Raw genomic sequence first — 23672 nt, 5'->3', positions numbered from 1 at the left:
CCTTTTCTTCAACAGTTTTTATTCTAGAAAAAACTTACCTCAGAAGATGGCAGTTACAGTATTACAATTTAAACAACTGAAGACCTTGGAACAAAAAACAAAGCGTTCTCTCAACAAATGTCACATTTTTATCATTAGAGTGAAGTCAATACTTTCCTCTTGATTAATTTGTTCGATTCGTTCGTGTTTTCTCAAAACACTAAATAACTATAGTTTTTAAGCTTATCCTTATAAGGCCACATTCCTTCACATGTGCTTCAGATGAAACACTCAATTCTAGAACAGTCCCACGCCCATTTAAAAACTGACTCAATAGGGAAGTCTGCGTGATTCTGGGGAGTCTCGGTAGTCACACCGACCCTGGTTAGGCTGTGAGGCCAGCCGGACCCTCCCACCCACTGTGGACCGCTCTTCTCATCACAGACATACTGGCAACAGCTTCCTCCCACTGTCACAGGACAGCTGTCACCATGGTAACAGACACAAACAAAACCCAACAGAGACCCAGCCAACACTCCCTGTCTCTCTCTCTCATGCCTTTGCCCTCTGAACAAAGACCTTTTATTTAACCGCAGACTGTCCATACAGGGACAGCAGTAGATAACTTTATCCCTTAATGTCAGTCCCAGCACCTCACTGACACTACAGACAGATGACATGATACATTAATAAACATAAATGACCTATGCAGCTGTTTACCTCTCCTGCCCCCTCCACCACCCTCACGTTATCGGCCCACACATGAAGGAAACACTTACCACATTTCTTGCTTCTGAAGAAATTGCACATACACTGACCAAAAGGCCAAATCACTGACACTTATGACTCTCGGGCAGCTGAACTTGAAAGCAAGAGCTATTTGAATGTGTCCTTTTTAACTACTGTAATTTCTTTAAGCAGTGAATTGGTTCAGGTCTACTATAGTGTAATAAGGCGCTCGGGCTGTTCAACTCTTGCACGCCGTCGAGCTACATCAGCTGGGATGAATTCCCAGTATCTGATTTTATGACAGGATACTTCCCAACCTCCCTTCGGTATAAAACATTAAACATTAAATCTAAATGTTATAAGACAACTGAAACTAGGCGGGGAAAGCGCGGCGATTAATAACTGCTCGTGCGTACTCAACTAGGGTCTGTGATCCGGGCCCGGGCACGGTTCCCTGCCGAAGCACGGTTCGTTTGACTAGTGTGATCGCTCCAACCGTGCCCGGGCCCGGATCAGTTAACCGTGCTCGTGCCCGCTTGAAGAGGTGGGCCAGGGCACGATTCACTTGGACTCGTTCGCTTCTAGTGTAAGCGCTATCCGTGCCCGGGCCCGCTTGGTGCCTCGTCTGATTCGTTCATTTCGCTGGAACTCAAACATGACGTCAGTGATGCGACGCTCACGTTAAACAGTCATGGCGGCAAAGCGATTAGCAGACAATCGTTGTGTTAAATTATCGATAAATCTGTGCTTGCACCGTGTTTCTGCACTCCCAAAACGACTCCAAAAATACAATAAAAAGAGAATCGTGAACTCCATAGTGTTGTGCGAGTGCGCTTTTATTCCAAATAAAGTCACGTTGTGATGACGTAAGCGTGCTCGGGCCGGGTTGATGAAGCCAGTGTGAGTGCAGGCCAGAGGGGGAGTGGGGAGGGGGGATAACCGGGCCCCAGCACGGAACCAGCAAACCGTGCCTAGTGTGAGTACGCCCTTAGTACTGTACTGTCTAAACGCTCATTTAACCTGATTCGCGTCTGACTAGGATCATATTTTGCATGTTCTGTACTGCCAGGTTGAAATATGCTGATCCTATTTGCCAAGGTCGCTTTTAAAACCCTCGCTTTTATACTATCAAATTACGTGATCCGTTTCAGCAGGATTATAATTTTGACTGATTCCATGTGATGATCAATCTTTTCTGTGTTGTGCTACTGTGCAGACTTGGTGCAAATGCACAGGCTACACACAGCTACCGTCTCCAGAAGCTCCTGACACTCAAGCCCCCGCGGTTATAGACGCATTTGAGTTGAAACTGACGCATGCAGCCTTTGCGTAGCTCACCTTCACATTATGTTATTTATATCAGAGGTATTTATATGTCCCCAAGGTCCTGGTCCTACAGACTTTCCATCCTCCCCTTTGCCTAGGAGTGTGACGACAACGAGGTAATTCAGGTGCAGTAATAATGTAACTTTGAGATTACAAAGTTCAAAAGTGGATCTGAGGTCCAGGTTTGATACCCCAACACTGCTTTATATGAACAACCATTCTATCTTCGCTAAACACAACCTAGTTACTCTACACCTGATTAATGATCATGGGGGTTAATGTTACATACGGATAAAGTGACATTGTGGTGGTAACGTGGCCAACGGTCTCCTGTGACAAGATTAGCCATTTTAACGCAAACCCTCGGCGCATACGGTTCCAGATATAAAGTATGATCTGTGAAATCTACAAATGTACATAGCATGACGTGTTATCCCGGAGAAATAGCCACTAAGGGAGTAGTGCACAATGAAACATCCATTTTCCAAATAAATCATATGGATGTGTTAATTCAATATGGCAGCAGAAACAACGGGCTATTCATAGCAGATAGGAGGGGGGGTCGATGCAGAAGCTGGCCTTCGTTTCTCTAATTGACTGAACATGGAACTTATTTCCCGATCTCTCATCCCTCTCCTCCTCCTCCTCCTCCTCCTCCTCCTCCTCCTCCTCTCGTGGACGGAGGGGAACTGGGAGTGATTACGCCCGTTGAGCGCATCTGTCTCCAGTGCGGTGCCGCTGTGCAGTAACGACCACGTTAGTGTCTGATAACCAGGGCCCGTCCAAGGAGCGACGGACCCGTCCGTGCATGAAGCAGATCGGTGCATTTCCACCTAAGATGCTGTTCTGATCTGGAAACAGGTCAGACCTCCGAGAAGAACAGCCTACCCATGCCGTGCGGCCGTAATTAAACCCACGAGGTAATTCGACACGTCTGGGCAGACGGCGGGGCTGTGGAGACCCTGACTCTCGTTATTCGGGCCCATTTAGGTTTCCTATTGAGAAGGTGATAAAATTAGCAAGGCAAACGAGAGACGTCCGATCGCCACGGCCCGCTATTACTATAATTACAGGACGAGCTGTAACTGCAGTTGGAAAGCGGTGCGTGGGAGCTCATGTGGGTTCCTTCCGTAGTTCCTCAGTAAAATGCCTAGTTTACGACCAGTTATTTCCTCGTAGACGTATAGGCCTGTACACACAAACACAAGTGACTGTACTGTGGGGGTCTGTAGAAGTTTATTATTACCTTGGAGGTCTGTTAGATCTCTGAATGGGTCCGTACATGCACATTGTTTGATAACATTGTGTCAGCAAATGGGGACGTGACCAAGATTCAAGTTTATTCGTCATGTGCACGTTATTGTACGTTGAAGTGCTTGTTTCTGAAATAAGCATCTGTCTCGGTTTAGTTCGCGATTGTTTTTTGCGTTCAAGGTGCCATTATGTTTTCTTGATGAAACGCCAAATGAAAACAGAGCCCAATTGTCAACGAGTATTTCAATGAGATATTTTTGGCGCTATGGTGAGATGGCGGGGACGCAGCAGGTTAACCAAGTTTCCCCTGCCATGTCGTTTCCTACACCATCCGTGCCTAAACGTAAAATAAGATTCTCCCCAATCCAGATGTTGATAACTGGTTATTTCAGTCCTACAATTCAATATAGTGTTGTTTCTTCTTCCTCACCCACAACGTTGCTGATTCATGATGGCGTTTGTGTAAATTGTGGCGTTTAGTCCCTCCATCTATAATTAAAAACCTAAATATGAAATGTCCGTGAAATACGTTGAATTCCATCTCACTGACACTGACGAACTCTTCACTTCGGACTGCTTCTATAGCCTGTGTTATCCTTTTCTTTTAGCCTATCGCTTTATCCAGATTTAAAGATGAAGGGCAGTGTATCTTTGCGCATAGTCCTGGGGCATCCGTTTCTTTCCCTGAATGCCAGTGTGTTATTTTGGCACTTCTGCCCAGTTCCCGTCTTCACGCTGGACCCAGGGGTCTCACCACACCATCATTCTGCTCACTTGCTACGTTTTCTACGCCATTTCACAGTATAACATCAGATCCTCTGGAACGGCAGGAGCTCTGAAGTTTTCTTGATTAATTGTCTGGAACCCCTCGAACCCACTCAGGGGCACAAACATGCGAAGTGAAGAGCAGATCAATCAAACCTGTAGTGTGGCTTCTGCATTTGCAGCAGCTGTAAATCACTGAACCCATTATGATTATAATTTTTATTTAAATAGTCGTGACTGTTCTTGTATAGTAAGAATACAAGAGTGAACTCAAAAACAGCTCAACTTCGCGCAGTCATTGCCTTCCAAGGTGAATTTACAACAGTTGACTGGCCTTCCACTAGTTATCCCAGAAAAGTTCCACACTCGTTTGTGCAAGTTTCACCATTCGAGAACCTTTCGAACATTTCCAAAAGTTCCTCACCGGAAGCCGAAGCATACGGACAAAACAGTACCGACAAACCTGTATTAAGTTAACATATTTTATGAAACAGCAAGAAGTTATGATTTCACCTGGCCAATTTTAGATTTTGCCGTTGAACCTGATAAACATGCGAGTGTCAAACAAATAGGTATTTTTGTTTGTGTTTTGCCTGTGCAGGTAAGGCTTTGCATGATACTTGTAGTTCAGTCTTTTTGACAACACTGCCATCTTGTGGTACCGCTCAGCACTATTTTGAACTGTCCCCCTCAACCGTTACATTAAAATAAATAAAACACAATACTATAAAATACAGTCATAGTATCCCAATATGAGTTTACAAAGACTGTAATTCTTATATTTATTCCAAAACAAGTAATAATTTGAACACAAATAAGTTATGTTGTAGTAAAAAGCACTCTCCATGTTCACCATTAGTGTACAAGCCCCTATGAAAATAGCATAGAAAGTACTAATATATATATATATATATATATATATATATATATATATATATATATATATATATATATATATATATATATATATGAACACATTCACAACATATAAGCATTTCCATTTCCCTTGGCTAAATGAAAGCAAGAAGAGTGGCTGTCCGTGGCAACAAATCCTGCATTTAATTCATTAAGTTTTCTGATAATCATATCTTAAAAAATCTTGGCTAGACCATTTTTTTTATCACAATGACTCCTGCACTTATGAAAGAGCAGGTCAGTCTCTTCACAAGTCTTCAACAAATACAGACTTTAAAAAGAAAATCTCAATAGAGCAGGAAGCTTCTTTTTCTCACTTGGCTCCGAGTTTGAAACAGGTTTGATTATTGGTGCAACACCTACACACACACTCACACATACAAGAGCATGTGCATGCAGGTGTACAAATACCCAGACATCTGCAGCCGCCCACAGTGCAACAGACACACACACACACACACACACACACACACACACACACACACACACACACACACACACACACACACACACACACACACACACACCATATACACACAGAGTGCATAGCAGTCAAGTGTGATGTGCAGTAATAGGAACTGTTACTCTAGGCTGCAAGCTTCCACGCGTCACTGTTCTTAAAGGGGGTGGGGATGGGGGGGGGGGGGGGTGCTCAACAGCTTCTTTGCCATGGTAACACAGCAGAGTGAAAGGTGGGGGGGAGCTCTTCACTGCTGCTGAGTAATTCACAAACATTCAGCATCACTCTATTATAGAGACTAGATTTGTTCTGGATATTTCAAACGCTTTTGTTCACTGTAGGCTGCAGCATGGTTAGGTTCAGGTTAGACTAGGAGTCTGAGAGGGGGCGTTTGCATCATCAAATAGTTCTATTGCACTTCCAGGTTCTGTTAATGTCGTCTGTCTTCTGGTATGACAACTCAAAAGGCCTATACATTGCAAAACAAGTAGCAAAAGTCTTAAATAAGTCAAATGAGAAAAAGAACTTCAAAGCATACGTTACCCTGCAAAAAAAAAAAAAACAAAAAAAAAACAGTACAACGATGATAAAGATAATCGTAACAATAATAATTAACGAATATATCAAGAACAACGATACTTTGCGAGATATAAAAAGGAACCTTTGTAAAATTGATTGTCATGTAAAGATAAAAAGTGTCAAAAACATCCAAGGCATTAGCGAGGTGGCTATCAGAAACCGTAAGAAAACGCACAGGCCAAAGTGACGGCACTACGAAACCCAGAAAGACCAGGGGCACGAGCTCAGAAGCTTTTGGCAGTCAACCGGGAAAGACACTCGCACGCAAACACGTGAGCAGTAAACACCGACTTCCGTTAAGTACAAACGAAGAGAGAAGGGCGTCCCGACCCGTCCACACTCCGCTCTCCTGTCCTTTCAGGTCACCATGTCCCGCTGCGTCCATGGTGCAGCACACGCGTCAACCGTCGTCCTGGTGGGTGGCGACCATTTGGGCTTGAGTGTTGGTGGAGGGCCGGCCCAGAGCTCCTGAGCTCTTCATTGGTCGGTGTGTGTGTGGGAGGAGTCTGAAAGTGCTGAAGCACAGTGCTTGGTCCCGCCCCCACTATGTGCACTACATGCAGATGTGTGCACGTCGCATTGGCTTGTACTCCCTGGAGCCCTATGCCTGAAGATAAAGCCCTGAATGCCTCCGGGATGCACATTCACTCTGAACACATGCATACACATCCCCCGCGCGCGCACACACACACACACACACACACACACACACACACACACACACACACACACACACTAGGGGAGTAAGCCAGTCCCTGTTCTGTCCACTCCAAGTCCTGAGAGGACGGCCAGTTTCAGCCCAAACCTCCAGAAGGCCCGACGGCGTACGCCAGCTCTCCGCTAGTGCCAGTCTTCGTCGTCCGTGTCCTCATCGTCGTCGGTGGAGTCGTCGCTGCTGGTGCGTCTGGCGGCCCCCTGCTCTGCCCGCGCCCCGTTCTGCTGCACCACCAACGCCGCGGCCGCCGCCCGTTCCTCCGCCTCCCGTTGCCGTAGCGCTGCCGCCTTCTTCTCCTGCTCCGCGTGGCTCTTCATGTGAGCGCTACGGCTCTTCACCTTATAGAACACCCTGCAGAACGAGCACGTGCAGAGAGAGGGGGAGAGAGAGAGAGAAAGATAGAGCACACGAGTTGCATCAGGCTGCCTGTGCCGGGTGCAGCTTGTATTCAGGGCGTCGCGTTGGCCTCCACACGTCCGAGCAGACGGGCGGGTTTGGCGTTCACATTTTCCTTCTTTACATTTGCACAGAGAACTCGAGGCTAGTCCAGATAGCCAGACTCAGAATGGCGCCCCCTCCAAAGTTTAGGCTAAAATCCTCAAACTGCTGAGTTTCTCGAATAAATCTGCTTAAGTGGCATCTGAGACTGCAGTCTGACACACTTTAATCTATAAACACAGAAAACAGTATGGACACAATTACAGTGGTCATCACTAGAATTAATTTTTTTATTTTTTGCCAAAGTATTTGATTCAATGAGTCCAGATGAGGACGCAGACACAGGGTTGACGTGTTAAAGCCTGCAGACACGGGGCAAAGGGAAACGTCAGACATATCTGCTGGGAGAGGATTGATTTGACAAACAGCTCGTCCTAACGCAGGCGCAGACTGTGGGCACGGAGCATAATGGAGAGAGAAGTGAGAGGACCGTGTGTGTGGGGAGAGCACAGATGCCCGGGCCGAGCACACGGCACCAACAGCGGCCGATGGTGAGTGGGCAGGAGTACAAAGAGTACGGGGCATTTTCATCTCCTCACCACTCACGTGCGTGCGCAGACTCACGCACACACACGTGCACACAGTCACGGTGCGGATAGGCACGGCCCGGAGGGCACGGCATTTAACATCGTTTCAGATTTTCAGTTGCTAAGAGACCGCTTATAAAAACAAGGTCGGCTGTTGTCGTGGCCGAGATCTCCTGCTGGAATGGGACGCTGCTGTAGCGTTTCTTGCTCTCTCTCTCGGACAGGCTGTGATCGACTGCGGCCCAAAGCACGACCTGGACCTCCTGCTCCGTCCGCAACACTGACACACGCACGGCATCTTAGCAGAGGCTGTGCAGTGTTATCTTAGCAAAGCATGACATGACGTCAGACACGTTGAAGGGAAAATAGGCAAATCCCAAAATATATTTTTCAGTGTAATCCTACATATTGTGATTCACCTTACATAAAACATACTCTCTCTCACACACACACACACACACACACACACACACACACACATACACACACACATACACACACACGTGCTGGTGAACCCTTGGTACAACATGGGTTGAGAATGGCCTGACATGAAATTATTTGTTTGCTGTGACCACTTTCATTCATCAAAACACCCACAGACCACTCGTCAGGGTCAGCGGAGGTTTGCCGGTATTCCCATGGCAGGAAAAAAAAAAAAAAGATATTCGTTAGAGAGCTCAATTATTTTGAACTTACGTCTCCGCCATGACGGCGCTGCTTAAGCTAAAGGCGGTGACGCCACTTAACAAAACTTTCATCACACAGCCCTAAATCCCTCTCAGAGCTGTTGAGATGATACAGAGATGTACTTGACAACTTCACCAGGCTTTAAATCTGTGTGCTCGGCAGGGGAGGAGATCTGCTCGAGCTCACGCTACATCTCAACCTCGACAGCTACACGCTTGTCCTGCTTTGATACGGTTCCCACGGCAAACCACCCACGGCTGAACCATCTTTGTGCCGCTGCGTAACCTCTTACGGCCTCGATTTCTGCCCAACTGGACTCTCGGCTCCTAATCTTTACCTCACACTGCTGTGTGGATTACAGGCTTTGCTGAAAGAAGCCCTAAAGGTCTTTACACAGAAATGTGCGGTGGTAGCTGCACGCTGTGGTCCCGAGGGCGGGGCTTCTGTTTGACCCTCACCTGCCACACTTCTTGCAGGGGAACTCCCCCTCCTGTGCCACGGGGCCCTTGGTCCCACCACCGGTCTTCTGCACCGTGCTCTCTGGGCGGGGTTTAGGCGGTGCCGTCGGGGCGTGGCCGATCCCGAACGCTGGCTGATCCCTCCTCCCGCTCAGGACCAGGACCGCACCAGCCTGCTGGGTGAAATTAGAGGCGGTCAGCTGGATCAAGCCGAAAGACAGCGTGGCTAGAGCCGTCCTATGCAGCTCCTGTTACCGTGCTGTTACCACGCGTTGTGCCACTGAACAACCACAAGAGGGCACTGTACACGGCTTGCAATTCAGAACAATTTACAGTTGCATAAGAATGTAAGAAGGCAGTCATAGTAATGTTGCATTCAAATCACGCCTTTTCATTCCTCCCCATTCGTTTAATTGGACCCTCACACACAAACTCACACTTTCAGCAGCCTGTAGAGATTGTGTCACTCTGCCAGGGCTGCTCTCTCGCTTCCTGTCACCTGATCCTTCCCACTTCCTGTCCTCTTCCTCTTCCTTTCGCAAATCGAACCTCTGCGAACTCTGCTGATTGGGAGAGACAAGATTACAAATGCTACCGCATTATACTGCTCCGCATGAGACCCACACATTCCCACGCGCACACACACACACACACACGCACACACACAGCTTACTTTGTAGTCCACCTCCTCCTCTGTGGCCCGTGGTTCGGGGACGTTCGCTTCCCCGTACATGAGGGTGCCATTCTTGCCAATTTTCACCTGCTTCTTGTAGGTGTAGTAAAACTCCACGCACTGAGCCACGGTCTTGGAGCTCACCTTCAGGACAACCACACACCACACAGCTACTGAGCCAGCCCTCACAAAGGCACGCTTCAGCGAAGGAGAGCGTTTATTTCCTCCTACACATTAGTCTTTAGTCTTCACGTTCGTTTCATGTGAGATCCTACCATTTTCTGCACCATGAAGAAGTCCTTCTTGTAGGTGCCGATACCCTTGTTGAAGACGCGCCTCTCCTCGGGCGTCCAGCTGTCCGAGCCTGGGGGTGGGGGCGGGTGTCAGGGAGAGACAGACGCTTAGTGTGGAGCCGATACGCGGGCACAGCACCACTCAGACATGGGCACAAGCGCACACACTTTGAAGGCAGACGGCCAGGACCCACATGGACTGATAAACAATGCGGCTCCTGTCCTCATGGGGGGATTAACTGCACGCCGCCAGCACGCTCCCCATTTCTCCTCACTCTGCCTCTCTCCCCTCCCCACTGCCCCCGCAGCCCCCCCCCCCCCCCCCCCCCCCCCCCACCCCACAGACACACCCCCCCAGCCTTTCACCCAGTAATCCCCACCCCCTCCCCACAGCCAGAGCCCAGCTGGCTTTGTTTATAGTCGGGAAGTGCGGGCGCACGGCACAGAATTCCAGTGCGGCAAAAGTGTCCCCACCCAGGACAGAAATCCAGTTGGGCCGAGCTGAGCGGTCTGACGTGAATGAGGCAAGGAGGAGAGACCAAAAGAAAAGCATAAACAATGCCAAACCAGGAGTGTGTGGTGGAGGCGTGGTACTCACCAGAGTAGTGGTAGTCTGCCAAGGGGTGAGGTTTGGGGAAAATGGGGTTTTTCAACAGTAGAAGGCCAAGGGCTCCCTGGGAGGGGGGAAAAAACAACAACAGAGAGATTTTGAACTTGGCGCCTGGACTGAGGCGATGACAGAGCGGCTGACCGCCCTGCGGAGGAGACTGACAGCTCCAGTGACGGCCAGCATAGCAGGCCACGCTAATGCGAGGGGATGAATGAGAACAAAAAGCCTGCTATTTCACATGCAGTGAGAGAGAGAGACAAACAGAGAGAGAGAGAGAGAGAGAGAGAGAGAGAGAGAGAGAGAAACAAAGAGAAACAAAGACAGAGAGAAACAGGCCAAAAAAAAAAGAACGCGAAAGAGAGAAACGGAGAGAGTGTTGCCAGACACCCTCCATCTCCTTGGCAACACAGGCAAGAGCATCACGCTGGAGGCGTTTCACCAAGCGGCGCCAGTCACCGGCCAATATTCCCGCATGCCGCCGTTCTCTCGCTCTCCCCCTCCCGTCCGTCTCCTCCGCGATCTGTCGCCCTTATTTCTCCGCACCGCGCCTCTCCGGAGCCGCAACCTCGGCCCGAGGTAGAAGACAGAAAGTTCCGCGGCGTCTCCAGAGCGACGGCACCGTGCCCGCCCCGCGCAGCCGGCCCGAGAGCGTGACCCCCAGCAGGGGACGTAGCCGAGTCCCTGTCGCACCGCCACGTGTCGCCCCGCGTGGAACGCCACCCGACGACCGAGGACGGCAGGCGTGCGGACGGGCGCAGCGTGCAGTCCAAACACAAAAGCACATGGCCGGGCAGCTTGACTGGGACTGACAGCCAGCCGCTACGGGGACGGCGGGTGGGGGTGGGGCGTCATTTCGGAGCTTTTGGCTTACACGACCCAACAAGTACGAGGTGAAACGTATCCTTCAGCCGTAAGCCAGCGTGTCGCGGCCCAAAGTGCTTACTGCAGGGCCGTCGGTTTAATGGAACAAACCGAAACTGAATTCTTCTGATGCGAGTGAGCTCGTCTTATATAGGCAGGAGAGACAATGGGAAGGGGCCACGTCTGCTGGCAGTGTGACTCATCTGCACTGCTGACTCTGTGGTGCAGGAAGCGCACGCCGCGCTGGTGTGGCCTTACATCACCTCACACTCACCATGATGTCACCTTTGCACTCGTAGAGGCAGTGCATGGCCAGCTCCTGATTGGTCCCTCCCCCACAAAGAGCACTGGAGCAGGCCAGGTGCATGAGGTCATCCACTGTGAGGATGCGCACACACACACACACACACACACACGCACACACACACACGTACAAAGGGAGAGAAATAAACATGACGTACACACATAAGCGTGCCAGCGATGAGCGGCTTCATATTCCGTCCTGCGCGCCCTGATTCTGCAACAAGCAGCGTTCACCTCCGTCCACGTCCCCGTCGCCTCAATCTAGTTACACAACCGCAGAAGCACAAAAGGCTCTGCGCCGGAGGAGGGCGGGGGACGACCCCCGAGGGGCGGGGCGAGGGGCGGAGCCTACCTCTCTGCCGCTGCGGCCCTCCCGTATCCAAGTCAGCCAACGGCGCCCACACCAGCTCGGCCTTGTGTGGGTCCAGAAGCACCCCGGTGCGCTCCAACAGCTCGGGGACCTCCGCCTGGTACCTCTGCCCGATGTTTATCCGCCTGGGGGTGGATGGAGAGAGAGAGAGACTTTTTACTGTGCTGTTGTGATGGGATTCCTGATAGGGCGTTGCAATTTAATTACCCAAGAGGATAGCAAGTGTAGGGGAATAGGAACCCAAAACATCCATCAATGGTTTGAGCTTCTCGTTAAGGACAAGGCGAAGCCTTCGTGTGTTTGGAAGGAGCACTCCTTCACACTCTCCATCCTTTCAGCACAAATACCTCAGGCTCAAACTGAAGGAAGAGCTGACCCCGGTTAACCCTCACCCAAGTGACACTTATCTGGGGACATTGTGCCAAACAGATAACCACCTGTCAGACGTCTCAGTAACACAGAGTACGCTTCCAAAGTGTCTGCCGTGTGGGTAATGCTACAGCACCTTTACATCTGCTTTTGTCTCATCTCACACAGAGGTTTGGCTCAAATGTCTTTGGTCCAGAACCACCGAAAAACAGTAACATAGGGGTTTGATTATTTAGTTTTTACTATTGAGGGCCCAACTGGTTTCAAGGTGTGTAAAAGAGGTTTCTGCAGACAACGTGATTCTTTAGCAAGAAGTGCTTCACTGACCCACTGGGTGATGCAGGTAGACTGCTAGGCCGGAGAACCGGCGTTTCAGGTATAGACGCCTGTCCGGTTTTCTGCCCGTTTTTAACAGAGAGCTACTGTCCGTGAGTAATTTGTACTTGCTAGTCAAAGCTAACTGTTCCACGTCTCAAACCGTCAAGGTCTAGGATAAGCGAGACACATTCTGTGTTTTGTTTTGGATATGCCTTTATCAAGCTTCTAGGAAGCCCACTAGCAAAAGCTGAAGCCGTTAAGTCTTGAACTTGGTCCTTCTCAGCAGGTTCTAGAAGGTGTATACACCATCATCCCAACTGCACGCCTATTCGCCAAGCACCGTCAGACACAGTCGGCACCAGTCAGAAATGATATCCTGGTACAAGTCTCTTTGCTGAGCCCCAACCACCCACTGCCCACACAAACACACTCACACAAACACATACTTTTGCAGGCAAGCATTCAGTCACCCAAAACTGCAGTACAAATAAAGACTCAAGCTGAGCAGTGTCTGAATACGAAAACCAGGGTCGGCCATTTTGCAAACTACAGAGACACCTAGCAAGCAAACAGCACAGGTGGAGTTGTTCAGTGTGAAGCAGGTGATGTAGATGAGAGACGACAGGCCATCAGAGAAAATGATGATGCCGGCTGTGCATGTGGAAATAGGTCAAGGCACACAGCTAGACCTGTGTGTGTGTGTGTGTGTGTGTGATTAGTACTTACGGCTCAATACTGACTGGAGTGGCTTCGCCCATAGCAGACAAAACTGGAGGGGTAATTTCTGTACTGTCTACACACACACACACACACACACACACACACACACACACACACACACACACACACACACACAAAAACAAAAGACTCAAAACTGTGATACAACCACTCAACACGTTGGTGACTTGCGTTCGCCTATAGGTACCATCACACTCATTCAAAGTCAGGGTGTTTCTCAAAAACATCGACATCCAACACCGACATCGGAGACGCTTGCACAACGAGGGCCGTTGGGAGACTCACTCGATCTGAGGAGGCTGCGCGTGGCCGATTTGGGCGTGGCGGGCGGAGCCAGGCCCTGGTTGCCGGCGGCAGCAGCTGCGGCGGCCGAGAGGATGGCGGAGAAGTAGAGTCCGGAGCCCTCGCGCACGGGGCTGAGGATGGGGGGGGGCGTGTAGGGGGGCAGGGCCAGCGGGTTCTCCGCCAGGCGAACGGGCGAGCGCAGGTGACTCTGGTAGGGCGTGATGCTGGAGTAGACGGCCGGCGCGATGAAGGTGCCCGGCTTAGGCGGCGGGATGAAGAGCGGCTCCGGCCGGGGACGCCGCTTCGTCTTCGACGACTTGCCGTCCGCGTCGCCATCCGCACCGCCATTCTGGAGAGGAGGTGGAAGAGCGGTCAGCAACAGGGACGGAGGGATAGACCATGTTTGTGTTTAACTGCCTGATCGTGGTGAGACTCTGTATGGATTCTCCCACGAGGAAGGAGTGAAGGGGGGGGGGGGGGGGGGGGGGGGGGAATAAGAGAGAAAACCCCACCTGGATGAGGGTGTGGATGATCGATTGAAAGAAGAAAGATCGGAAAAGAAGAAAGATCTTGGTCTGGGGATCGGTGCTGCGCTCACCTGGCCAGAGCTCTCGGACAGGGAGTTGCGGAGGGACCGGCGGCGTGTGACGATGACGGAGGGCTTGTGATCGGGGCGGCCAGGGTCGCCGGGTCCCGAGGGCTGGAGTGGCCAGCTGGTAGACAGGTCAGCCTGGTCCTGGTTGGGCAACGAGGGGTCCGCCCGCCGCACCGGCACCGACACGGGGATCACCAGCGGCACCAGGCTCTCCTCTCGGCTCCGCTTCACACTGGAGCCATCGGCCTCCCCTGCACCCAGGCCCGGCCCCGAGGCCGGGGGGTTCCAGGGCCTGAGGATCTCCTACAGACATGCAAACCACCCGTCATAAAGAATCAGACACTTGTGATCCAGCATCATCAACAGGGAGCCATAGAACAGAAGCATATCAAACTGAAACCCATCATAGACAAAACTTCAAAACATTAAATGCCTGAATAGATAATGGCAACATTTGAGCAGATAAATGAACTTGGGCAAAAAACAGATAGCAGGCAGCACAGAGGCATTACATCGTGTTTCAGGCTGCATTTGTTCAGGTATTGCGTTACCATTTTGGCATGGCAGGTAAACAAAAGCGTCCGATGCTTTATTCTGACCCAAAACACAAATCCAGCTTGGATACATCAAATTCATTTGTATACCAGTCAGTGGTGTCAGCTGTGGTCTCCGTAGAGGAGAAATACTTCACCCTCACACCAAAAGCACGGTGCGTACATGCATGGACACGCTTCTATCATTTGTGTCAACAGTATGAGAAAATAAAACCATGCTTAACCACAGGATAAGATCACAGTCTAAGAAATCCTGGATTCTTCTGTGGCTAGCCGATACTTCCCTCTCTGCCCATTAAACTGTGGGAACAAATTTCCCCAGGGGAGAAGAAATCATGAAATGAAAAATGAAATGGTTTGAAATAAATGCTCAACGTTCACCAATTTCCCAACGTTCTTCTTTTGCGTACAATGATGCCAGAGTGAATGGACCCCAACAAACCCTTTTGTGGTGTCTTTGTCTCCCGTAGTACATAGACAGTTCCTGTTTGCCCGGAGTCATCAGTCCAGTTCAGGCGCGAGAACGTTTAGCAACAGTGACTCCACAGAGAAACTCTGCCTGCCTTCATTTCACTGCACACAATGAGCCCCAAACAATCACGCAGTATTATTTGTCATCAAGGTTAGCACTCTGTCCTGGATCCAGACATGCCGCACGAACCTCGCCGAATTCTCATCTCAGCAGCCCCGCTGCGACGTCCGCGGCTAGAGGAGTCTCCGACACCCAGCCCGGGTGGGAGGCGGACACACGCCCAGCCCACACACCCTCGTGCAGGGGCGAGTGCGTACACGCACATCGCCAACCTGAAAAACTCACAACTCACTTTCACCCACTGCTGCTAAAGGAGTGGGCCGCCACGGCTGCCACTGACGCTAGCGCACAGGCGAACGCGGGTGCTCTCTGGACCACTCAGGCAGTGCCCTCACATCTACCGTTACTTCCTACGTCGTCTGTGCAGCAAGTTGTTGACCCCATTGCAAAGAAGAGGCTTACATAACAAAAAAAAGTAACAGTGTAGACTTAAAGGAAAATACAAACATGACACCGAGATGTTCATAGTGTGGGCAAAAATACTGTTATGTAATTATAATTCAAAATGCCTCACTTTGTATTAAAACACACGAGATCGCTCAAATATTTTAATACATAGAGGCATTTTTGCATGCCCTGATGTGACGAGGTCCAACCTGCAGCAGACTGACCAAAGTCCAAACAGGTTCACCTCCATCAGGTCATTGTTGTGCTTGTCCAGTGTTCTCCAGACCACGGAACATCCGAGACTGGACCGGATGGCCACAGCATACAATTTAATAACAATAGTAATAATAATATTGATTTGTCAGAGGCCTCATTTACATATTGAAGCCTTCTGCTATATCAACGTTGCAAATGCCAAAACTGCAACGATGATTAACAACTGATATACTGCGAAGCCCAAACAGTGGCAAGAAAAAAAAATGTGTGTGGAGCCTGGCACTGATCTAAGGGACAAATTCTATGAACCGACTATATTCTTCATCACCCATCTTGCAGGAGCGCATCAGAAATACGCCAAGACACAAGTCAACGGGTGTTAGATTCATTTGTCCACATCATTACATTATTTACAGCAATCCATCACATTGGCAACAATCCATTGAAATGAATCCATCAACAAAAAAAAAAACTCAAAAAAAAATACTCAATTACTGCAAAAAATAAATTAAATATTGGACGTTTATGGAAAATGATATATACTTAAATGTACATGTACCCATTTTCAAGTGAACCACACAATTTATTCAGCAGGTCAGCAGGTCTTTTATTCGCTTAAAGCCTGTTTTTATTAAGTGCTTCAAGTCCGTCTTGTGCACACCTCTCCATAACCTCGGTGCTAACACCATCTTGAACTCCAAGTGACCACAGAGCTGACCAGGCACATGCTAAAAAAGATAAAACTCAAAAATCTATAAAGACTTGAACGCCCCTGAACAGCATTCTGTGGCTTCCTCACTGGGACAAGACACACAGATGTGGCATGGAAAGGTAAATAGAACCAGGAATGGAAGCATCTCCAAACAGGACGTAACTGACACAATGTTGAGCCAAGCCTTTTTAACTGAACCGTACCACCGGATAAGTACCACAGCCAGGGTAGGACTGGTGGGAACGGCTGGAGTAGATGTGCGTCTGACGGGTGCGAAGCGTACAGTCGGGAGAGGTGTCAGCCCAACTGCACGCTGAGATTCGGACTCAGAGGTTTAGATTAATGCAACTGGGCCGCCGGTCCTTTTCATGTTTCTCTGAGAGCTGCTGGCTGCAACATACCAGTCAAACCTGTACAACCAGTAGGCCGTGCAAGATAGTTTCTGCACACGCAAGTACGTCACACGAGTGTACTTCCTTGCATAAGTGATCAAACACTTTTTCTAAGACAACAAGCAAAAGATTCGTTAGGGCTATAGCATAATTAAGATACAAAATACTAATAATAATAATCTCTTTGTAGTTCAAATCGAGGAGTACCATCCATTCAGATCCATCAAAACTCCATTTCACCATTGCTTGAGAACCAGGCTGACATGAAACTCAACTTACCTTGACATTGTGTGAGGGTAGTGACTCCATCTCCGAGGCCTTCTGTGCCAGAGTCTCTAGGTTGACCTCTTGGGACACCCTCCTCTTCCTCCGCGTGCTCTGGATGACCCCCGTGGGGGCGGCTCGGACGTCCTGTTTGGCCGCAGGTTCTCCCGCGTCGGGAGCCCCATTGTAGGAGTCCTGAACCTGGTGGTCGGTGGCCACGAGGAAGGGGTTCTCCGAGGGAGGCCCTCCGCCCTCTTTGGAGAGGCGACGGGACCTCCGGGGACCGGGCTGCTGCGTCTCCGTCGACGGCTGAGGACCGGCGGTCGGGTGCTGGGCCGCGAGGTCCTGGGCCTGGGCAGGCGGGGCTTGGGGAGCGTCCTGGGACTGCCCCAGCCCCTGAAGGTTGGACTGCTCGGGCACATGGGGCTGCTGGCCACCCGAGAACTGTTCCACTTCCTGCTGGTTCTGCAGCTGCTTCTGCAGCTGCTCGCTCTTTAGCTTTTGCGCCTGCTGCACTTGCGCCTGCAGCTGCGTCTGCGTCTGCTGGAGCGGGTTCAGCTGACGCTGCATGTGCTGCTGCTGCTGGAACTGCTGTTTCTGAAGCATCATCCTCTGCATCTGCTGCTGCTGCTCCTGCTGCTGCATCTGCTGGATCTGATGCTGCGAGTTAGTCTGGGCGCCGTAGTTCAAATTCGGCAGGGATCTGTTGCCCTGGAACACCTGGTAGTACCCGGCCGCCAGGTTCTGCTTGGGCTGCCCGAAAGCCAGCTGAAAGGGCTGGAGGACGGACGTGTTGCCAGCGGCGGACGTCGCGTGCTGCTGGGGGTTGAGGAGTCCGGGTTTGTGGGTTTGCTGGAAGGTTTGGTGCTGCTCGCTCCAGTCCAGACCCCGGTTGGTTTTGCCGGGCTCCCTGAAGGCTTCGTTGGCCGCCTGCTGCTGCTTGTCGCCCATCCGAATGGGGTTTGGCTGCGGCTGGACCTGGGACATCACCATACCGTCAGGAAGCTGCTTCGGGAAGCTGACCTGAGCTCCCAGGTACGGGACGAACGTCTGCGGCCAGGTGGTCATGGGGCCGCCCTGAGACCAGGTGGCGGGTCTCTGCTGAGGCTGCTCGGTGTGAGGCCACTTCATGGTCTGCTGATAGTGACCACGGTTCTGCTCACTCTTCTCTGGGCTAAAAATAACGGAGTTGAGGTACATGTGTGGACCCTCGGCCCCGGAGCTTTCCCCCGGCCCCGGCTCGGTGCGGCCCTGCTCCGAAGGCGGGGCCCCCATGGCGTAGTAGGGGCCCTCCGCGTGCTGAGAGACTTCCTTCATTGCACCGCCCTGCTCGTTAAAGAATGTGATGCGCTTGCCTGTCCTCTTCGCGTTGGGCTTCTGTTGAGGCGGCAAACTCATGGCTATCATGAATAAGGACGCCAAGGGAGGGCTGGAGCAGGCTCGTGAGGAGGTACGAAGATGTCAGATCTCCAAACCACACAGAGCACTGTCCAGCGTGATGAAATGTCGGTGTCCTTTATTCGCACAGGGTATCAACTGGGTTTTAAAGAGTCTGTGGTCATCCAAATCTGCTGAGCATGGTCGGAATGGCAGTTAGTTTGAAAAGACAAAACTGTTGCCTCCCATTGGTTGAAATCACAGCATCAACTGACGGGTGCTCAAACATGTCTGTTAGCTTTCCTGGTGCCAACTCTTCTACTGATCCCAGGGTACAGGGGCAAACGGAGATGTGTGGAGCTTGACCCGCGTGACTCATTCATGAATGACCACCTGTGGAGAGAATGGTCAAAAACATTAAAATCTGCCCAGAGTGAGAACACTTAGGACACAGTGGGGGTCCGATTCAAATGTCTCTCTAGAGGCCTAGAGAATGGGTGTGTATGGAAAACACAAACTTAAGCGGTGATGTATAATTGTGGCATTCGGGTTATGCTCTTTGTACTGGACAAAGACAAAAAGATACACTCTCTCATTTCACATTCATTTCAGCAAACCACCAATGGTATCACATTATGAGTCACAGCAGGAAATGGGAAAATGCTAACAAATGTGGGCTTAGAAAACTACATTTACAAATTATGATTTTATGGTGGGGAGTGTGTGTGTTGAGGGAGGCTTTTAGAGATCTGCATGCAATCCCACAGCAAATGTAAAACCCAGCAGATTTATTTTATATGATACGGCTGTTTCATAATGCAACAATAGTCAAAGGTAACAACAGTATTAAACAGCTTACAATAACAACAAAGGTAGCAATACAGTAATAACCATTTCAATTTATATAGCAACTTTCTCATACCCAATGTCACTTTACAGAAGCATCATAAAAAAAAACAATGTTGTGCCTGGATTTTCACATATTACTCTGGACTATATTGCAGTTCCGCCACCTGAGAGGTTCCAGATCCCACAACAATTTACACATTCATAGCTTAGCATTTGTTAGTGGTGAAACTCTTCACCATGGAAACTACAGGATTACATGCACTCTGATCTTGCTCTTCTGGTATGCACATAAAGCCATATGCTTACATATAATGTGTAACCTTATAAAGTGTTGAGGAGCACATTTTACATTAAAATGTGCTTTGAGGTGTTAAAAATCTAAAATATGCACGTGTTGCTGAATAGGCATCAGAAGGGGGGATTGTTCATTTCATCTCAGTTATACGGGACGCCGTAAAACGTCACGAAACGTAGCTTCACTGCTGGCCAGTTTTATGACCACAGTCTCTTCCTCTTTCTTAACACCAGTGAGTCTATAAGCACAAACAGCAGATCTCTTGGGCAAAGCATGTGTCACCATTAGCAGTATTATGAACACGTACAGCAGAAAAAAACAACCATTGTCCTAGCAGTGCAACAACGATTATATGGTCAAGAATAAATGTAATTAATAGTCTATAACAAGTTAATTCCACAAACTTTGTTATAAGCCAAGTAGTCCTGACAATTAAAACTACCTACTTAGCGACCACCATGTTATGATAACACAGGGCTACGGTATCACTACTCGAAATAGCCATTTGCAGCTGTTCTCTTTGGTAGTTCTCGTGGGGCGGCGCGATGTAATTCGACTACACAAGGTAACGAGAAATGCACCTAGAAGTCAGCGGGCTCGCGCGTCTGCGTGCACACTGGGCGATTAAAGGTAAACAAGCCCAGTTTAATACAGCTGGGACGAATATGACAAAATGTGCATCAACACAAACGTGCTTTTGCTTCGCTTGAAGTGGAAACACAAACATGCACGCATGCTCTGCACCAAATGAAACAATGCCCAAGATGCACACAATACTATGGCTACCATGTCACAAAAACAAAATCAGGCACGACGACATTGCACAGTAACTTAAGCCAGTTTTCGCAGACAATGTGGCTAAGGTGTGTTATGGGCTTCTAACATCGAGCGCCGTCACCTAATCCCGCTGGATTCTTAATTTATACCACTAGACAAGGACAAACAGGGTGCACGCGTCGTGTTTGACATGGAAACGAGAATTTCCTGTCATAGAGGAGCACGACGTTGCGCACTAGTTATATCAGTGCCCTTCCTGGACCCTCTTCCGAGTGCAGCCAGCTCAGCGGCATTTACGAGAAGTCCTTTGTTGCAGAAAAGGGATTATCCGCTCACTAATTCCGTGGCACACTGCAACAAAGAGGCACAACAATACAGCATATAAAGGCCAGCACGAGCTGCAGGATAATAAAAAATAAGTGGTTGCACCGGCGAAACGGCGAGGGCTCGGCGCTTGCATTCCTCTCCAACTTGTCAACCGTGTTAAACGGGGGCAGTTCTCCCCGATCTCTTAACGCACGCATCATGCGGAGGTCACGCTTACAGATCTGTGGTTTCCGTTTTGCAGTGGCACGCCGAACGCGTTGCGTTTTCTTAAGTTCACCAACTTCGAAGTCGGAATAAAAGGGCCATCCGGGTTTGGCCGGTCAGCGGAGCGACGAAGTTGTTTACAAATACACTTGGTGCGCATGATTACTCGAACCGGCCACCATTTTGGTAAACAAGCCCGTGACCCACTTTTACAGACGTGTGCAAACCCTACCGTGTTCTTCATCTTGTCGCGTCCAGATCCCAGCGCATAGTCCATGCGCCCAGCGGGTAATGCAATAGTGGAGAGATGACTGCACGCATATCCGAGGTTGAGTCATGCAATGCTGACCTCACTCCGGTATTACTCAAGAGGTAGACTTGCGCGAGAATAAAGAGGCAGATATTGGAAAGTGAATGACTTCTCTGCAAAAAAAATAAACAAAAGACAAAACGAGCTAGACGGCGTATGACAACTGCAAGCGTTTCTGCAGCAGCTACAGTTACAAACACGCTCTCGGCGCGGTCCGTCCATCCGCAGACCGACAGCAGTATCGAACAACAAATAGTGTTTCTGTCTTGTGATCCCCTAGTCCCGCTGGCCACGCCCCCCACTTCCACGCCCACTTCCGCTGCCCATATAAGGCCTTCCCTTCCATGTGGGCCGCGGCATGGACGGCAAATGCACGGGTCATGCGGGAAATTCCGTCAGTGGGAAACGCGTTGTAAAGTACCAGAATTCCGGTCGGTTCTACTGATACTACCTTCAACGACCCGATCGTGCCCACAGGGAAAAAGAGAGCGTCAAAACGCTCATACCGGAGGATTGTTCGCTGTTTTTTCTCGTATGGTTGATATTGCCTTCTAGGCTGAAAGCAATACAGTGAAGTCGCAATTCGTCACACGTCCGTAGCTTTGAAATTACGCCCAGTTTGTTGTTTTAGGTGGGTTGTTCTAATAACAATGTCCTAATCGTTCATATCATGCAACGACCTATAACAACTAGGCCTAAGATTCACAACTTGTTAAAGTGAAATAAATAAACGTGGAAAAACTGCTCATCGAATGATTTTCATTATGCTGTATATAATAAAATCTATTTGAGGGATCAACCCTACATCTCATATAACTTTCTGATAGGGAGAGGTTTAACTGTACTCAAAACTATCCAGAGGAATGTATAACACTGAAAGCTGATTCAGAACACCCCACCCTTCCCCGAAAAGGTAATAATTCTCAATCAAATGGATAAATCATGCACACGGCAGTTTCAAAACAAGCATTTCAGCGAATGTTAAGACTCCAAGTCTACCACAGAGAGGCCTTCATAGCCGTCGGGCTCACGTACGTTGGGGACTACATGTAGAGGAACAGCTACAGGCATGACCAACCGTGCTTGCCAAGAGAAAGGACACACTGAGCGCTGATAGCCATGTGTCAGCGTGTGCATGCTGTGTGTGCCATGTCTTAAAATAACGTGCAAAGCCAACAAACATTCAGGGCAGTGATTCTTGATATAAGGCATGCACTGTGCTCGCCGAGGCTAATATTTGTGAATGCAGGCGATTTGACCCAAAATACTTTTAACAGTACGGTGGTACTGAATACAGTCACGTACTACACAACTCCTTCATTTGATACACAGTGCTAGCATGCATCGTTTCAGTCTCATCCGATTTTAGAGCGACTCGATTAGACCCACATCAACATGTAATATCGATGTAGCCTACTTGATGCTAAATACATTTGCTCGTATATTTAAACCCTCATAGTCTCTGTTGTGCTGAAGCTGAAATGGATACACGTTCTAAGTTTACAACAACAAACATAATGGCATGCTTGCATAAAGCTAAACAAAACCTGGGAGGTAACTGCTTAAGACTCGCCAGCGTAAGAAAGTTACACAACATCAAGTTGCACAAGAGAAAGAAGTGCGAGTTGTCCCTCATAACATAATCAGTTAAACGTTGCACTGCTGCGAGGGTACAACGGTACATTTACTCGCAGTGCATTTGATGGAAATTGCAGTACATTTTTGATAAGGAAAATATTAATGCAAATGGGAAAAATTGAAAGTTGGTTCTGCATTGCGTTTATCCAGCAGTAAACGTTTAAAGCGAAGAGTTACAGTTTACAGGACAGTTTCGGAAGCAGCTACACTAGCCTATATTTGACGTGCACTTCTGTCAGTGATCCACCCAGCTTATTAGGTGAAGCTCATCTTTCGACGCTTTGCACAAACAGGCTAAACAAACAGCCACCCCGTGCAACACGGCGCAGAAAACGAACATATCAAATATATAATGCGCATTACGATACCTGAATACAGCACGTCGCAGCTGGAAGATCCGCTTTTATGCGTGTTCCTTTCTCAAGAGGGGAAAAAAAACTTTCAAGCGTCACTTCCTACTTAGTAACACGA

The 23672-nt window shown here is 49.3% G+C and overlaps 1 protein-coding gene across 5 annotated transcripts; it reads right to left on the bottom strand.

Annotated features, from left to right (window-relative positions):
• Positions 1-5590: 5590 nt before the first annotated feature.
• Positions 5591-23652, bottom strand: mideasb (mitotic deacetylase associated SANT domain protein b). Of its 5 annotated transcripts, none has more exons than XM_076977639.1 (13): positions 23570-23652; positions 17440-19194; positions 14311-14610; positions 13713-14061; positions 13416-13482; positions 11985-12127; positions 11604-11707; positions 10457-10532; positions 9841-9929; positions 9566-9709; positions 9330-9455; positions 8893-9068; positions 5591-7073 (listed from the first exon to the last, which is right to left on the bottom strand). In XM_076977639.1, the coding sequence occupies exons 2-13, from the start codon at positions 18829-18831 to the stop codon at positions 6848-6850; spliced, it is 3192 nt and encodes a 1063-aa protein (XP_076833754.1). In that variant the 5' UTR covers positions 18832-19194; positions 23570-23652; the 3' UTR covers positions 5591-6847. The 5 variants fall into 5 exon arrangements, with proteins under 5 accessions (XP_076833754.1, XP_076833753.1, XP_076833756.1 ...); XM_076977638.1 differs by lacking the exon at positions 23570-23652 and adding an exon at positions 21486-22498; XM_076977641.1 differs by lacking the exon at positions 23570-23652 and adding an exon at positions 21486-22497 and having other exon boundaries at positions 9330-9452.
• Positions 23653-23672: the final 20 nt, after the last annotated feature.

The sequence above is a fragment of the Brachyhypopomus gauderio genome, chromosome 17 (assembly GCF_052324685.1).
Source record: "Brachyhypopomus gauderio isolate BG-103 chromosome 17, BGAUD_0.2, whole genome shotgun sequence".
NCBI classification, from domain to species: domain Eukaryota; kingdom Metazoa; phylum Chordata; class Actinopteri; order Gymnotiformes; family Hypopomidae; genus Brachyhypopomus; species Brachyhypopomus gauderio.
This window is presented reverse-complemented; position numbering and strand designations above follow the sequence as displayed.

What these genes read in the sequence shown, in the direction of transcription:
- mideasb (XM_076977639.1), bottom strand. Translation starts at nt 18,831, where the DNA reads ATGATAGCCATGAGTTTGCCGCCTCAACAGAAGCCCAACGCGAAGAGG. An exon ending in AGGGCCGCAGCGGCAGAGAG is followed by an intron (nt 11,708 to 11,984) that starts GTAGGCTCCGCC and finishes GCATCCTCACAG; the next exon opens with TGGATGACCTCATGCACCTG. An exon ending in AGTGCAAAGGTGACATCATG is followed by an intron (nt 10,533 to 11,603) that starts GTGAGTGTGAGG and finishes CCCCCCTCCCAG; the next exon opens with GGAGCCCTTGGCCTTCTACT.